Source organism: Acytostelium subglobosum (assembly GCF_000787575.1).
Source record: "Acytostelium subglobosum LB1 DNA, scaffold: scaffold2, whole genome shotgun sequence".
Lineage (NCBI taxonomy): Eukaryota > Evosea > Eumycetozoa > Acytosteliales > Acytosteliaceae > Acytostelium > Acytostelium subglobosum.
In genome coordinates this window covers 1,653,147-1,668,830 of record NW_012236530.1, presented here as the reverse complement: position 1 = coordinate 1,668,830, position 15,684 = coordinate 1,653,147, and the positions used below count along the sequence as shown (strand labels likewise).

The 15,684-nt window shown below is 43.2% G+C and overlaps 10 protein-coding genes across 10 annotated transcripts; 6 read left to right on the top strand and 4 right to left on the bottom strand.

Moving 5' to 3' along the window:
- Positions 1-30: 30 nt before the first annotated feature.
- Positions 31-1,095, bottom strand: SAMD00019534_014530 (hypothetical protein; the record flags this gene model as incomplete). Its single annotated transcript, XM_012903420.1, has 4 exons — positions 31-310; positions 395-622; positions 686-839; positions 903-1,095. Coding segments are annotated over 4 exons (855 nt in total), but the record flags the coding sequence as incomplete, so codon positions are not given.
- Positions 1,096-1,411: 316 nt separating this feature from the next.
- On the bottom strand, positions 1,412-2,824 carry SAMD00019534_014520 (hypothetical protein; the record flags this gene model as incomplete). The annotated part of the gene is made up of 4 exons (XM_012903419.1): positions 1,412-2,137; positions 2,205-2,332; positions 2,439-2,658; positions 2,753-2,824. 4 exons carry the CDS (start codon positions 2,822-2,824, stop codon positions 1,412-1,414), a joined length of 1,146 nt encoding a protein of 381 aa, XP_012758873.1.
- Positions 2,825-4,755: 1,931 nt separating this feature from the next.
- On the top strand, positions 4,756-5,025 carry SAMD00019534_014510 (hypothetical protein; the record flags this gene model as incomplete). The annotated part of the gene is made up of 1 exon (XM_012903418.1): positions 4,756-5,025. One exon carries the CDS (start codon positions 4,756-4,758, stop codon positions 5,023-5,025), a length of 270 nt encoding a protein of 89 aa, XP_012758872.1.
- Positions 5,026-5,089: 64 nt separating this feature from the next.
- On the top strand, positions 5,090-5,818 carry SAMD00019534_014500 (hypothetical protein; the record flags this gene model as incomplete). The annotated part of the gene is made up of 1 exon (XM_012903417.1): positions 5,090-5,818. The coding sequence occupies one exon, from the start codon at positions 5,090-5,092 to the stop codon at positions 5,816-5,818; it is 729 nt and encodes a 242-aa protein (XP_012758871.1).
- A 38-nt stretch (positions 5,819-5,856) lies between these two features.
- Positions 5,857-6,471, top strand: SAMD00019534_014490 (hypothetical protein; the record flags this gene model as incomplete). Its single annotated transcript, XM_012903416.1, has 1 exon — positions 5,857-6,471. The coding sequence occupies one exon, from the start codon at positions 5,857-5,859 to the stop codon at positions 6,469-6,471; it is 615 nt and encodes a 204-aa protein (XP_012758870.1).
- A 527-nt stretch (positions 6,472-6,998) lies between these two features.
- Positions 6,999-8,159, top strand: SAMD00019534_014480 (hypothetical protein; the record flags this gene model as incomplete). The annotated part of the gene is made up of 1 exon (XM_012903415.1): positions 6,999-8,159. One exon carries the CDS (start codon positions 6,999-7,001, stop codon positions 8,157-8,159), a length of 1,161 nt encoding a protein of 386 aa, XP_012758869.1.
- Positions 8,160-8,506: 347 nt separating this feature from the next.
- SAMD00019534_014470 (hypothetical protein) lies at positions 8,507-8,893 on the top strand (the record flags this gene model as incomplete). Its single annotated transcript, XM_012903414.1, has 2 exons — positions 8,507-8,617; positions 8,714-8,893. The coding sequence occupies 2 exons, from the start codon at positions 8,507-8,509 to the stop codon at positions 8,891-8,893; spliced, it is 291 nt and encodes a 96-aa protein (XP_012758868.1).
- A 1,535-nt stretch (positions 8,894-10,428) lies between these two features.
- On the top strand, positions 10,429-11,662 carry SAMD00019534_014460 (hypothetical protein; the record flags this gene model as incomplete). The annotated part of the gene is made up of 2 exons (XM_012903413.1): positions 10,429-11,553; positions 11,630-11,662. 2 exons carry the CDS (start codon positions 10,429-10,431, stop codon positions 11,660-11,662), a joined length of 1,158 nt encoding a protein of 385 aa, XP_012758867.1.
- Positions 11,663-11,784: 122 nt separating this feature from the next.
- Positions 11,785-13,150, bottom strand: SAMD00019534_014450 (hypothetical protein; the record flags this gene model as incomplete). The annotated part of the gene is made up of 2 exons (XM_012903412.1): positions 11,785-12,899; positions 12,979-13,150. The coding sequence occupies 2 exons, from the start codon at positions 13,148-13,150 to the stop codon at positions 11,785-11,787; spliced, it is 1,287 nt and encodes a 428-aa protein (XP_012758866.1).
- A 299-nt stretch (positions 13,151-13,449) lies between these two features.
- On the bottom strand, positions 13,450-14,845 carry SAMD00019534_014440 (hypothetical protein; the record flags this gene model as incomplete). Its single annotated transcript, XM_012903411.1, has 3 exons — positions 13,450-13,877; positions 13,953-14,187; positions 14,267-14,845. 3 exons carry the CDS (start codon positions 14,843-14,845, stop codon positions 13,450-13,452), a joined length of 1,242 nt encoding a protein of 413 aa, XP_012758865.1.
- Positions 14,846-15,684: the final 839 nt, after the last annotated feature.

Here is a 15,684-nt window from a genome sequence, read left to right as displayed (position 1 = left end):
ATATATGTTATATTTTAAAATAGTTTATAGAGGCTTCCTAACACCCAAGAGCTTGGATACGACCTGGCAAATCGTAGCATTGCCACAGAGGACACGACGACCCTCCATTTGGACTGGGCCTCCACTTGGGTCAACAACGACACCACCAGCCTCTGTGATCATTAGAGAGGCAGCGGCAATATCCCATGGATGGATACCCCATTCATAGAAGCAATCCAGTCTTCCACAGGCGACACTGGCCATCTCCCAAGCTGCAGTACCAGAGAATCTTATCGATTGAACGTTCTGCATCATGATTGCCTTCAAATTGCTGGGGTATATGTGTGGTGTGTCAGACGATATATGTCCACTTTGGATGTACAATGCAACTCGATATAATCATGTGATACTTTACCTCATCATAAACTCAACACCATATTCACTGCGATCGTATCCAACATTGGTTGCCACCACTGCCTGTTGCAATGTCTCCACTGATGTAACCTGTAGCTTGTTGCCATTGAGATATGAGCCACCACCCTTGGTAGCAGTGAATATCTCATTCAATACTGGACTGTATATGCATCCAACTACAATCTCCTTGTTGATTGATAGGCCAATTGAAACACAGAACAGTGGGAATCTAGAATAGTCAATGTTAATCATCCAAACATGCAACAAACTATCCACTGATATACAAACATACCTGTGAACAAAGTTTGTAGTTCCATCAATTGGATCAATGATCCAGGTTGGCTCATTGCCCCAGTTGTAGACGCCATCCTTTGTTGACTCCTCTCCCAGGATCTTGGTGTGAGGGTACTCTGTCGTCAAAGTCTTTATAATGATCTCCTCGACATCTTGAGTGATATTGATGTTAGGTTTGATAGGAGGCATCTACCAACCAATCCTAAATGACCTACTCTTATCAGTTTCAGTGACAAGGTCTACAGCACCCTTGTACTCAACCTTTTTGTCACGGTTGTTGTAGTTCTCCAATATGAGTGGACCAACACTCTTGGCAACGTTCACTGCAGAGTTTAGGTATTGTGTATAGCTAATGTCTGTCATCCTATATTTATATATATTGTATGGTTGTAATGTTATATTTGTTTGTAAATTACAATACTAGTAATGATCAGTACCATCGATCACCCTTGTCGTTTTATCAGTTTTGCAAGAGTGGGATTCATTCAATCATTCGGGACGTGAGTGCAAGCGTTGCATCACTAGATGTGGTCCAAATTGTCAGATGATTTATTGATCAGTTGTTGTTATTGTGTATATACAGGTAATAATACATATATATAGAGAGAGGTATATATCGACAATGAAGTTTGAATCCACTGTCGGGATTTTGTTCACCAGTGGCTATCACATATGCCCGGTGTGTGTGGATAGTTGCGTTTGAATGCTGTTGTTGGATGATGATTTAGGCGTAGGTGTATTGATCGTTCTGCTGTGAGGTGGCTGGAGTCATGTCTACATCGCCACTGGTTTTTTGTGAGCTGTGATTCCTCTTCCTTGTCTCCTTCTTCTTCTTGATGATGTCATTGTAGAGTTTGTTACGATACTCAGAGATGGGGAACTTCTGACTGTCGTCGATTGGTATCTTGATGATACCCTCCACTGATGGCTCATCCGCTGGATTGTGGAACTGGGCCACGTACGGGTGTGCCAACGCCTCTTCTGCTGTGATACGTTTGTCTGGGTTGAATTGAAGGAGCTTGCGCAAGAGGTCGAGTGCCTCTGGTGATGCATGAGGATACATCTCCTGGAATGAGCGTGGGTTGGTTGGTGGCAATGACTCGAGCATCGTTGCAGCAAATGGTGAACGCACTGCTTCAATGTCCTCTGCGTTGGGACGACCAGTGACCTCAATGATCAGGTCCAACTGGTTCATCGTTGAGTTGCCAGGGAACATTGCCTTGCCACCGAGTAGCTCGCCCATAATACAGCCGATGGACCACATGTCGACACCCTTGGTGTACTTTGTCGATCCCAACAATATCTCTGGTGCTCTGTACCATCTAGTGGCGACATACTCTGTCAATACTGGGTTTGCCTCTGTAACATTCTCCAATGACAATATTGATCTTGCCAGACCAAAGTCAGCCACTTTGACCAGACACTCTGAGTTGAGCAACAAGTTACTTGGCTAAAATGTATGATGATGACGTCAGCATGTGGGATGTCCTCTAGTACAATATGGCCTACAAACATACCTTAATATCCCTATGTAGTACATTGCCAGTATGCATATATTTGATTGCCTTTAGTATTTGATAGATGGTGTATTGCTTATGAATGTCCTCCAATATGTTTGCTCTTATAACTGCATGCAGATCAGTCTCTATGTGTCAAATGAATGAATGAATGATTGAAATGAATGATTGTTAGTATTATCATACAAATCAATCAACCAACCAATCAACCAGAGTGGCTACACTATGACATACCCATATATTCAAATATAAGATATATATCTCTGTCATTGTCAGCCTTTAGTACATTGAGAAGCTTGATGATATTCTCGTGACCGTGCAGTTCCTGTAGGAACATAATCTCTCTGAATGTCCTCTGAGCGTCAGTTGCATTCTGAAAAGCGTCGAATATCTTCTTCAATGCCACTGTCTCTTTAGTCTTCTTGTCGATTGCCTTCCAAACTATTCCATATGCCTATATTGATATGATATCAAGTTATGTATGTGTGTGTCAGAATGGTCACATGATTTCATTGTTAGCCCAGATGGCAATTGAGGTAGCTACATACTCCTTTACCCAACTTTTGAGATACTTCATACTTTCTAAGTACATGCTTATCAATGTCTTCACTTGATGTCATTATATTAATATATATATATATAAAATTGAACTATTATTATTATTATTACTACTACCTATGCTACAACTACTAGTCTAAATGAGATGATTGATGGGGTTGTTGTGTTTGAATGAATGAAAGAACTCGAAGGTGGTGATTGAATCATGTGAAGGGGGGGTGCTAGTCATAGGAGACAATCCCATCCACCTCTTCTCATTCAACCCAATCGCTCAAAAAATTAATAAAATAATGTGTGCCTATTTATGTCACTTTAGAGATAATTAGAGTGAGAGATTGATGGACAGATTACTGTTGTTTGAATCAAAATTAGTTCACAGATTAGGAGCACGGTGTTTATAATTATTATTACTATTGCCAATTAGAGTTAAAGTTAAGTGCTTGGTACGATGAGTCGGTGCTGAATTGCCATTGATTGGACCAGAATCCTCACGCTCACCAATTGCGAATGGGCCAATGATATTGAACTGTGTGGGCAGTGATGTATCAAACTGCACCTTTGTTGTTGTAGTGGCTATATATATATAAAAGTATGTTAGTTTGATTGATAAAGTCAATATATATTTATGGTGCGTATACCTATCATATTTGAATCTTGTTTGATTTATTGATTTCCATATTGAAGACGTCAGACAGTCTCACTGGTGTGACTGTTTATTTTAGCAATCAAACATCAATTCAGCGTGAGTTATGGTTGTTAAGAGAATTTCTCCTCTTTGGTTGGGCGGCAGTGGGCCTCCTCATGAATTTGTGTTGTCTATCTCGTGCTCCAGATGGTTGCATATCTCGGTCACTGATTCTAGCGGCAGTGTGCTCCTCATTGTCTTGGGCCTCCTCCTCGCCATTGTGGAGCATTTCAAAAAAGACATCTTCGTTGTAGTCATCTCCGGGCTCGCAATATGGCGAGTTCTCGGTGGCCGTGCAGGTGCTTGGTAGCGAGTCCATGAAGACACCATTGCTCAGATAATCAATGAGATGGCAATGATCAAACAGAACACTCCAGTGGTAATACCAGCAGCGGTGGAGGTAATACCAGCAGAGGTGGAGGTAATACCATCACCACCATCTCAATTGGCTGCGTCCAGTTCCTCGACAAGTTCAACGAAACAATTTCCACTAGGTCTCATCAAGCAGCTTGTAGATAACAACAACAATAATAATATTAATAATAATAATAATAAGGAGAAGGACAACAACGTCAATTATAAGTGCTCATTATGCCCAACAACAACAAGGTATTCATATAACTTATATGAACATATTCGGAAAAAACACAAAGAGGAATTGGGCAAGTTGAAGATCATTCCAACAACAACAACAACATTGACCAATCTGAGAACAGAAGATGGCAAGGCTCGCGACAAGTTGTGCGATCACTTTGGATGTCACGATCTAGTGGCCAACAGCATCTGGGCCCGGCACGTCCAGAACCTCAATTACCATCACAAAGTAATCAATAACGAACAGTCATTGGCAGAGATATGCAACAGGTGCATGATTGTCAAGTTTAAGAATCGAATCAAAGCGACTGACAAGGTACACAATGCAACTGCAAGAAAGGGTATGAATTGCTAACCAAAGAACAACAACAACAACAACAACAACAACAACAACACATTTGATTAGATCATTTACTAATCAATCTCAACATCCTTCTCTTATTCAGATATACCTCTGCTCGAGATTGCCAAGTTGAAGGTACAATCCAAGATTCCAGATGACAAGTGGCTTGAGAGGATGAGACAATTGCGGCTTCACACAAGGGTCTACTCTCTGCGCAGGATAAAGTTGGCGTTGGAGCATATATCCAAGAACAAACTAGACCTCAGAACGATCCCAAATGGATACTACAATATCCTGCCGTCTACATTGAAGAGAGCACTTGAATCTGATGCGGCATACTTCAAGATGATGGACCACTCATCAATGATCGGATGCCCACCATCCTCACTCTCTTCTTGTCAATCATCTACTCCACGACAGGCAGATCAACAATCGTCTACGTCACATTTGTCCGCTACTGCTCCACCACCACCATCGATTGCTCCTCCACCAAGTCAGCAATCGTCGTCAACATTGCACACGTCTGCTGCTCCACCACCAACATCGATTGCTCCTCCACCAGTTCAGCAATCGTCGTCAACATCGCATACGTCTGTTGCTCCACTACCACTACCACCATCGACTGTAACACACAGGTCTGATGCTGTTCCAACACCAGGCAGCTCAAAGACAACCCGATTGAACTCGTCACTCACCTTATGCTCGATGGAGCCAAGAAATAAGAACAATCGAAAGCCAACAGAGATTGGAGTAGCACAGATTGTCGACCCACGAAAGTCACTGTCCAGAATCAAGTCTCCAGAAGATGGTGTGACGTTCCTCTCATACACTGGCTCAGAGACCACAGAGAAGCTTTATGAAGCACTGGCTGGGCTCCGCATCGACTTGCAGATCCTAAAGGATAACAATAACATCATGGAGATCGATGGCGTATACTACAGAGTCACTGTCCTTTACGGATTCGACCTGGTCTGTGCGAGCACAGTCACTGGAATGTGTGGCATGCATCTATCTCATTCAACCTACCGCTGCATTCTTTGTCACTGCACCAATGACACCATCAAACATGTGTCTCGACTGGACCAGTTCACACTCAGAACACTGGAGTCAATCAAACATGATGCTGATATGATCAAGGCGAAGTTGGACAAGGGCACCAAGACAATCGTTGCAAAGAACTTCCATGGGATGTGCACAATACCTCCATTGATCATCGACCCATTGCAGTTCATATTGGATTCACTGCACTCTATCATGGGCGTCGTCAAGTTCTACAAGAAAAGGGTGCTTGACTTCACAGAAGACCCTAGATTGTCTCCTGAGGTCAGAGCCACACTTGCCAGTAGTTTCATTCAGTTCCTCAAGGACTATGCCAAGCTTCACCTGTGTATCATCCTTTCATTCATTCATTCATTCATTTATTCATTCATGTGACAACTATTGACTAACAAATGGCAATACAGATTCGATCAATGTGGGAGCAGCTTGCCTTTCTCGTCAACCTTATGATCACAGACCGACCTGCGGGTCAGCCAAACGTCAAGGAGTTTCAATGGCGTTTCATGGCTGAGAAGCTTGGAACGCTAACACTCATCCACTGTGGCAACAAGCTCTCATCCTACATGCACATGTTTAAAATGCATGTAGGATACTTTCTCGAGCGATATGGAAACTTGGAAAGATACTCTTTGTTTTGTGGAGAGTTTAAACACAAGAATAACAGAGCGACCAAGAAGGCCAGGTCAAATTCATACAGATACGCAACCTCAAAGGTAGACAATCAATCATCAGAAATTGATGGACATCTGACCGGAGACATCAATCATCAGCTCATGTGCGCTGAGGCGCAACATCAGTTCTTCAACAATCAGCCATCCCTGACATACATGCTGAGTACTGGCATTTCTCATCTCAGGCAGGAGCTGAAGAGAAAGAGAGAAGAGATACCTCAGCTTTCACCGCCAGATATGGAGTCTCTCTTTGGAGTGAGTTCGTTGAACGACATTCCAGAACCCCCAGCATCCACTCAGCTCTATCCTCTAAACACTGATGTAACAGTCCTGATTACGATGAGCACAATGAAGTGATGTCGTATGTTGTCAAATTCGATCAAGGAACAGATAGTTGACTGTACAAGAGAACGTGTGTTGATTGGATGCTGGTGTCGTCTGTCTCACCGCTTTCAGCACTTCATCCATATGCAGGTCACTGCCGTGATTGATGTCAGACCAGAGGCTGACGCCGTGATTGCAACTGATTAATGAATTGAACTTATTGAAGAGGTTAATAAAAAAAAAAAGGCATCCTGATGTGATATTGAACCATTGATACATACAAACAGATAAAAACGCTGCTGTTGTTGTTATTGCTGTACATTCATTCATTTCTAACTCCAATACTTCAAAGTCGCAAAGACAGCAGTGAACTTCCAAATTAATTATGAAAAATTCCAAATAATCGAAATGCGTTACCTAACGAGGACTTAAACTAATTGTACGAATACTATTTTAATCTGATTTGTTTATTTAACTTCAACATCATCACAATAAAGATTCACCTATCAAACATAGTATCGGCACGATTCTCGCTAGATACGTTGACAAACAGAGCAGACATGACTATCTCTAACGGTAGACACCAGACGACGTATGCCGACACACAACAGGATGACTCTGTCAATTCATTCTCTCTTCCGTCACTGCCTCTGATCATCATTCGCAACATTGTGTCAAGAGCATGGAGATCACATCTCGTTAGACTAAGCTGTGAACACTACTACTACGATTGGAACCTCTCACTGGCACTTGTCTCCAAAGACATGTTCAAATTTGTCTCCACTTGCCTGTTCACAGAGGTCTACTCGACCAAAGACACATGGGTGCCATTTGACATGGGACAACACATTGCCAATCCTTTCTGTGTGATCAAGTCACCAAGCAAGCTCATCGTTGATAAACATATCTTTAAAGATCCGTGCGAGTCAAGTGGCACCGCCAGCACACAGACTTTCTTTGGAGGCATCACCAATCTCATTGTCATTGGCCGAATAGATCTCAACCAATTGGTCCTGTTTCCATCTCTGACCAACCTGAGGTTGGAGCAAAAAGGTACAAGTAGAACTTGGGATTCAAATAATGTTTGGGTGTTTCGAGAGTTGCCACAGCTCTCACTCCAGAATCTAAAGAGGTTGCGCATTAAGAGCTGCAACCCACAGGTTGTCTCCAACCTCCCAGACGGCCTTCATCTCTCTGTCGACCAAATAGGTAGTTCCAACGCCCAACACATCAATCTCAATCCAAACGTCATCTTCCAAACAAGCAATATGGAGCTAATGCCACAGATGATCTCCAAGTTGATTCTGAATTATCATGGTCCCATTCCGATTGAAACTCTCCAATCAATGCCCAAACTCAAGCATTTGGTAGTTTCTCTTGGATGGAGTATTATGCCGATCCAGGAAGCGGTGAACATCATTAATGCCTGCCCCAACTTCGAGGCATTTGCTCTGTGGTCAAGCCCGAACCCACAGTCAACGAAAATCGCAGACCTTGTCGTTGGCATACTTGAGCGAACCAGAATCGGATCCATCAAGCTGGTATTCATAATCAATCATGACTTGGAGGTATATGAATCTTTGATGGCAACACTTCCATTGACTATCCAGGTTGTTGGGATCAAGAGATCAAGACAAAAGATCCCCGTCCATTACAATCACCAAGTATTCAAGTTCTTCCTTCGATACAAACCCATCACGGAGATAGTCAAACTAAGTTAATCATTCAATCACGACAGTTCGAAAAACAAAAATGGCGGCCCTCAAACCAATATACAGGTCCTTCATAGGCTGTGAGGGACTCAGACAGAACAAAAATGGCGGTGGAGGCAGAGGTTCGTTTAATTGTGTTCTATCTATTGTTAACATATAATATTAGTTTGAATGGATAGCAATAGCCAGCCAGTGAGGTTCTTGTGTCCACATCAAACATGCAAGCATGGTGCCAGCAAGGATTGGCTTACTACAACTAGCCTGAAGAGACGACCTTTTTGGACAACCACATTAACAATGGCTCCATTTATGACACACCAGCAAGAGTGGATACACACCGACCAACGAAGAAGAGGATGGCTCCGTCCTCCACAAAGAGAACGCAGCAGGCGAATAACAAGAAGTGTCGGTTGTCAACCAAGTCCAACACACCAGAGACAACCTCCACCTGTAGATCAAAGAGCAGCGTGAGTGAACTGAAGCAGCATCAGTCAGCAACCAAAAGAAAGGCATCATTGCCATCAACGACAACAACAACAACAACAACAACAACTGCTACACAGAACGAGAAGCCCAAGACAACGACCACAACGACGACTGCTGCTGCACAGACCAAGAAGCACAAGACATCAACGACAACAACAACAACAACTGCTGCTGCTAAGACCAAGAAGCACAAGACAACAACCACATCTTCGCCATCCAACATGCCTTTCAACTTGACAACCAAACAACATCAATGATCAGAAGCATCAGCAGTCAGAGAGGATAGCTCGCAATCATCAATAAATCCAACAACCTCTGTTTATAACAACAACACAACTAGTTGATGCTGCCAACATAAGTGGGTTATAGTGTCCATATCTTCAATGTCACTGTCATTGCATCGATGTCCACACTTCTATATACTTGTTGATCGATCGATTGATTGATTGATTGATGTTGATAACATACATGTCTGAAACAGACTTGATGATTTAATTGATAGCTGGTGAACATTGTTTGATTGATCTGTCTAGGGTCCCAAGCAAGTTCTGAACAAATGATACCTGTCGATCGATCATCCGTCCTCAATGAGGTAGACCTGCGCACCAGTGTGTTCGATCCTTGACTAGTGTGGTGCTCGGCAATGACGAATCAAGATTCGTCACCTGTGTACGCTTGAAGACCATGAACTGAGCTGAGATGTCTTCATTGTCACTGCTATCGAATGATAAACCAATGATGTACATCTCATCGTCCACATGACGATGTTGATGAGTTTGAACATTGAATGATGCATACCATTACACTTGATATTACATTATAACTTGTTTAAACTCTGTATCTGTATAATGAGACACTTTAAATTGATGTGAGAATAATAGTACTGTGGAAGTCCAACCCATTTAAGGAAATATTTGGCTATTTTACATTACTAATTAAGGAGACTTGGCAGAAGTGGAGCGGTGAACACATGCTTGTAGTTTTTGCCCAAGGCTCTTGCCCATGTCTCCACTTGAGTGGCTTTGGCGACTCGTGCCTCGGGCCGGTCATCAACGTTTTGGAAACTCTCTGACAGGACGATCTTCAGTTGATCAAACATCAACTGGGTGGCCGCGTGGAACTCGATGAGTGCACTTCCACAAGTCTGATTAACTCTTCATTCTCACCCAATATCCTAGCACAGATCTCAAACTTGGGTCTTGAATCTGTGAACATCTTGTGACAATGAAGACGGTCATTTTACCCTGTTGGTTCACACATAATACTGTTTGTGTGTGCTGGGTTCAAAATGAAAAGTGAGAAAGTGAGTGTTTGGATAAACTTTGGTTTGCCATTGTGGACAGTCTTGGATCAACAGTTCTCAGCTCCGCAGTCGATATCCCTGGAATAATTGTTCTATGAACTTCTCAAGCAGCAGCTCCGAAAAAAAAGTTTTTTTTATGTTTCGAGGGGCGTGCAATGTGTCATCAGATTCAGATTCAGATGATCCTCCATCATTCTCCGTTTCGGAATCATCTGTTGTTTCATTTATATCTGTTCTCCATACTATGAGAGGATTTCAACTATTGACAATTTTGGATAGTGCTAGATTCAAACTCTGGTTTTACGAGTTTACGATAATCCTGTAAAGATTCTCAAAGAGATAAAGATGTACAATGATAAAGATGGACGGTCATTGCCTCAACTGATCATACATCGAATAGCAGCGATTGCCTGGAGATCACATCTGTTGCAACAAGATCATGTTCATAGTCATGCTTGGAATCTCTCGCTTGCTCTGGTATCAAAGGATATGTTCACATTCGTCTCCACAGAGATGTTCACAGAGATATCATTCAGAAAGAACACTATCATTCCGATCAAGCCAACGCCTCTACAACCACTACAACCACCAACACTTCAAAGTCCAACTCTCCCACAAGCTTTTATGATGGCCTTGATGGTGGTGCAACTTCCATTTGTACCGCATACCTTTCATAAACGATCGTATATCAACAATGATGCGGACGCTGACTATGGACACCTCATCAATCCTCACTGTGTCATCAAGTCTCCTCGTAACTTGGTGATCAGTGGCCATTTCTTTGACTGGTTGTGTGATCGTCATCGAAGCAGTGGAGACGAGCAGCTGCTCCAGTTATTTGGAAGAATCACCAAGCTTACTGTCCAGGGCCCAATGGACGTTAACAACCTCGTGATGCTCCCCTCGCTGACCAGTCTCAGGTTCCAGCAGGACTTCGAAGATAATATGATTTACTTCAGGCATCCGATTCCAAACACAATTCTCCAATCACTCAAGAAGCTTCAATATGACCGATGTACTCGAGATGCTGTGGCAAACCTTCCAGATGGTATACATCTCTCTATCCACTGGAGCATCGAAGATGACGACGAACAGTGCCTCAATCCAAACATCAGCTGTTATCACGTTGCTGTATTAGAGAATCCATACGTTATGCACTCGAACTTGGTCACCAGCCTGTATCTCGGTGAGGCCAGCATTGAGCCGGTGGATCCCTTTCTTGAGATGCCGAGACTGCATCGCCTGGTAGTGGAATTGGACAACCGTGTGACAGTGGATCAGGTTGTGGCACTTATAAAAGTGTGTCATCGTATTGACTCGATCAAGATTGTAGCATGGGTCATTGAAAAGGGAGTGGCCTTTGTGGAAGGCATCCTCAAACAGACAACACTCGATTCGATTACTCTCCAACTTCCAATCACTCCCCAGGATACGTTGGCATTCTATATGCACAAGATAACAACATCGCCCCAACTACAAGTGCTTCGCATCAGACGTGCAAGAGATAAGCAACCCAGGTTTGTCGGTGACAACAACCAGCACTACAAGTTCCTGCTCCGATTCAAACATCATACCAATGCCTTGGAAGAGCCACAGCACTTCAGCGATGTGAGGGTATATTTTGACCATAAAAGGCAAACATTGGTCCATAAATGACCCCAACCCCACTCTGACGTCACATACAACAAAGCTGAGCAACTTCACACATTCACAATCACTCTAAACAAACATTATTTATTATCTACACGTAGAAGACATAGTTAATAACGTCGAGTTATGTAATATAGATATGATTCAACATAAGTATACATAACACCACCAGACTGATCATTGTCACCACTCATATCAATGTTTATTAGCACTGTTCTTTGTAGTAGTTGTTGTTGTTGTTTGTGTCGCCTTACTCTGGGTGGCTGTCATCTTGCCCTTGTCTGTCGCTACTCGCTGCTTGTTATTGTTGTTGCTGGTGTTGTTGAGAAGTAGTGACAACCTTGTTGGTTTCTTTGTTTGTGTAGTAGTTGTTGTTGTCGTGGTTGTCGTACGACTCTTCTTTGTCGATGTATCTGGTATAGCAGTGCATCCCATCGCCTTTCTCTTCTTTGATGTCATTATTGGAGTGGTCTCGTCCACGTTTGTAATGTCATAGATGCCTCCAGTAGTGTGATGGTTGTCAAGGAACGATGCCAAGTAACTGTCGAGCACAGAATCAATGACATGCTCAGGCTTCTTTGACTCCAGTTTCTTGATAATGCCACGAACTTGTTGTGTACACTGCCTTCCTCGGAAGCATTTCCACCTCTTGATAACATATCCAACAAAGAAGATTGACCAAAGACCACAACTCCATACATCTTGTTGGATTGTGCCAGTGTTGGAGTACAGCACGAACCTATCATCTGTAACCGACTCGTTGTACTTGTTGGTGATGGATTGTGCAATGGACTTATGCATGTTCAAAGAGTCCAAGTGAATCAGACACCTTGCTTGTTGGTGGCCAATCAGTACAGAGTGATGACTTCCAGTGGTCATGATCACATATAGATATGCATTGTTGTTGGAGCTGGTAGTTGAGGTGCTGGTCGTGGTCGTTGTAGTGGTTGTCGTTGTTGTAGTAGTACTGCTGCTGCTGCTGGTGTTGCTGGTGTTGTTGACACCATGCTCGCTGTCTGATGTGTCAATCTCCATTTCCTCTAATAGTAGACCTTCATCGTTGTTACTATTGTGGTTGCTTGTGTTTGACATTGTTGGTAGTGGAGCAATAGAGTTCTCAAAGTGTGTAGTCGGTGGTAGCTTTGTCATCATCGATCGGATCCTGTTTGCAATATCAACAACATCAAGATTGCTTGTCATAGGTGTATGAAACAAGTCATTCCTCACAGCTAGGATGGCCAAACGCTCCTGGACACAATCCTGAACAAGGTTGTTGGAGATACCATGTCGCTTTTGAATGGATGCCTTCACTATTGTTGTGGGGATATCATGGTGTAAGTTGTTGATCATGTGTTTGGTTACTCCTTTCGAGTAGGTGTGTATATATACCTTTGGCCTTGATCTCTGGTAGGTCATCATAGGTGAATGGAGGAACATCAGAGTCTATCAAGTCACGGGCAGAGCGGCCAGTTGGCAACTTTGTGACTTCACAATCCCAAGGCGCGAAGATGCCCTTTAGATCGTTCACAGGATAGCTCTTGTTGGCATACTTGCCATCCATCACCTTGGCCGTCAGTCTTTGCTTCCCACCGACAGTATTCAAGTGTAGCGTCGATCGATAGTAGTGTTTGACTTTAGGTACGTGGAATAGACAGACAAGACCATCTCTTACTTGGCAACTATTGATTGATTGACACTCTTGAATGATGTGCTCTATGATGTTCGCTCGGAAATGCCTTTATCAATAACATAGTCATTTCCTGTCTGAAATAGATATGTCCTCCTTTGACCTTTGACACTGTGATCATTGATTGGAGTGTATGTGTTAGTGTATGTTGTCTCTCTCTACATGATGTCGGACTATAATACAAACCAGAATCGAATGTCATAGGTCACATTCTCAGGGTCATAGCCAACAACCTCACCAGGCCACCAGCTCTTATAATCGTCGCCCTCTTCGTTGGTCATTGCCGTTACCATCTGATTCAACTTGAAGGCAGTTGGGCGTGGTGGATGAGACAAGTCGTCAGGCTCCAGGCCAAATGTAGATCGGAAGGCAACGTCGGCCATGTAGTTGTTGATATGGCCCTTGATGTGTTTGTTGTAGTTGTCCTCATAGAACTTCCTCGAGTGGCTCACATAGCTGGCAAGTGCTACTCCATCCTTTCGATAGATCTCAATGAGCTTGGTCATGATCATATCCCGGGTCACCTGTTGCTTGCATATCTGTCCAGGTCGTCTCTGTTTGTTGGATGCCTTAATGGCTGTGTTGTTGGAACCATGCTTGGCTGTAAGGTTAACAATTAGTCCACAATGGTCGCAGAGCATTGAATGAATAGTGATAGTACTAACACATGGCTTACCTTCAGATGCGATGTTACACAACATCATTAAGCAGCCGTACAGCTCCATATATTCGCCAGAATGATGTATGAAGATGTGAAGATAAGAGGTCGGTTCAATGTTGTAAATATTGATTAACAATCTGCCAAACCTCTCACACAACACTCTCCATTGATAGGACTTGATGACAATGGTGTGATCGAGTAGCAAGATAACCAACTTGTATATCATCTCCCAGAGTCTAACTACATTGGCCTTTTGGTTGTTGTTGTTGTTGATGATAGTATTAGTTAATGCACTCAATCACTCACTTGGAGCCTGGCGATTGTCTTACTCTCTCAGTTTCATCTTCAATGAGATCTGTGAGTCCATCCTCCCTCCTGACCATGACTGCAAGCAATTGGAGACATTGATGAAAGGTAGGCTTGGCTTGACTGAATCGATACTGTGCAGGCATTGGTACTGATTTGCCACGTCTCGTCCAAACAGTACCCTCTGGCTTCATCTTTAGGTTGCATCGCTTGAGCAAGAAGACGCTCTCGATTGTCCTCATTGAGTTGGACAGGACATTGTCGACCTCGACCAAGGCGCCAGAGTGATTGCCCACATCCAAGGCGGTGCGCATGCTGTCGATCGACAGGGAGTGTCTCTCAATCTCATCATCGTCGACCTCATTGTCCTGGATATCTTCCTCATCACTGCTGGTCATGGAGAAATTGTCATCATCATTGTTCTCATTGTCCTGGTCAACATAATCGTCGTCATCTTCGTACTCGTCAACATAATCATCGTCCTCATCATCGTGTTCCTCGTCCAGATCCTGATGGTCAACATTGTCTAATGCCATGGACCTACTGTCCACCAGATACTTGATGAAGAGCTTGAATAACTTCTTGATCGAGCCTGGTATCATGTGCATGAGGTCTGGTATGTACTGATCAAGCTCAAAGGCAACACCATAGATTGGACGATTTGCGAATCCTTGGCGCTGTACTGCCTTCTTCTCTAGACTGCTAACTTGGCCCTCAGTCAAATCTAGATACTTTGTCTTTGACCATATCCTTGATATCTCTCTTGTAGAAGTCTATGCCAGCACCAACATATCCAACAGTCTCCTAGTTCACATGCACCTGTAGCACTTCATGCTGTTGCCACTGAATATGTCATACATCCCGAGCAACTTTACACAACAACTAAGGTCGTTGGTTGTGACGAAACGGATGTTGTATTTGTTTGCCTTCGGTCTCTGTCAGATCTGAACCAAACCTATGACATGAATGTGTAAGTGTCAGTATGATTGATTGATTGATTGATTGTACGCTGGATATMCAACAACTAACRGAACTTACAAGGTATGGCTTTGGCAGAGTGCTGAGCAATGTAGTCACTGGTGCAAGGTCATGTATAAGGTCATCTCTTGTCTCCTCATTCAGTGATATGGACAGTATAGCTTCGCCAAACGGACGCTTGACCTCGGCAGCAGTCTTACCAGAGATGGCTGATAATGTTGTCAGTTCTTGAAACTTCCTGCCACAGTCTTTCTTGGTCATCATACATCCATCAGATGTGATATTCATTATCATGATGTCATCATGGTGGCCGTCTTCAAGAATGGATGGTGGAAGCACATCCAACTTGGATAATGCGATCCATATTGACATATCCAAAGAGCCTTGCAAGACCCATCACTCCAGCTCATGTATGGCTCCAGTTCACTATCTATCTGAATGTTGTGTAGTAATGGCGCCCTCA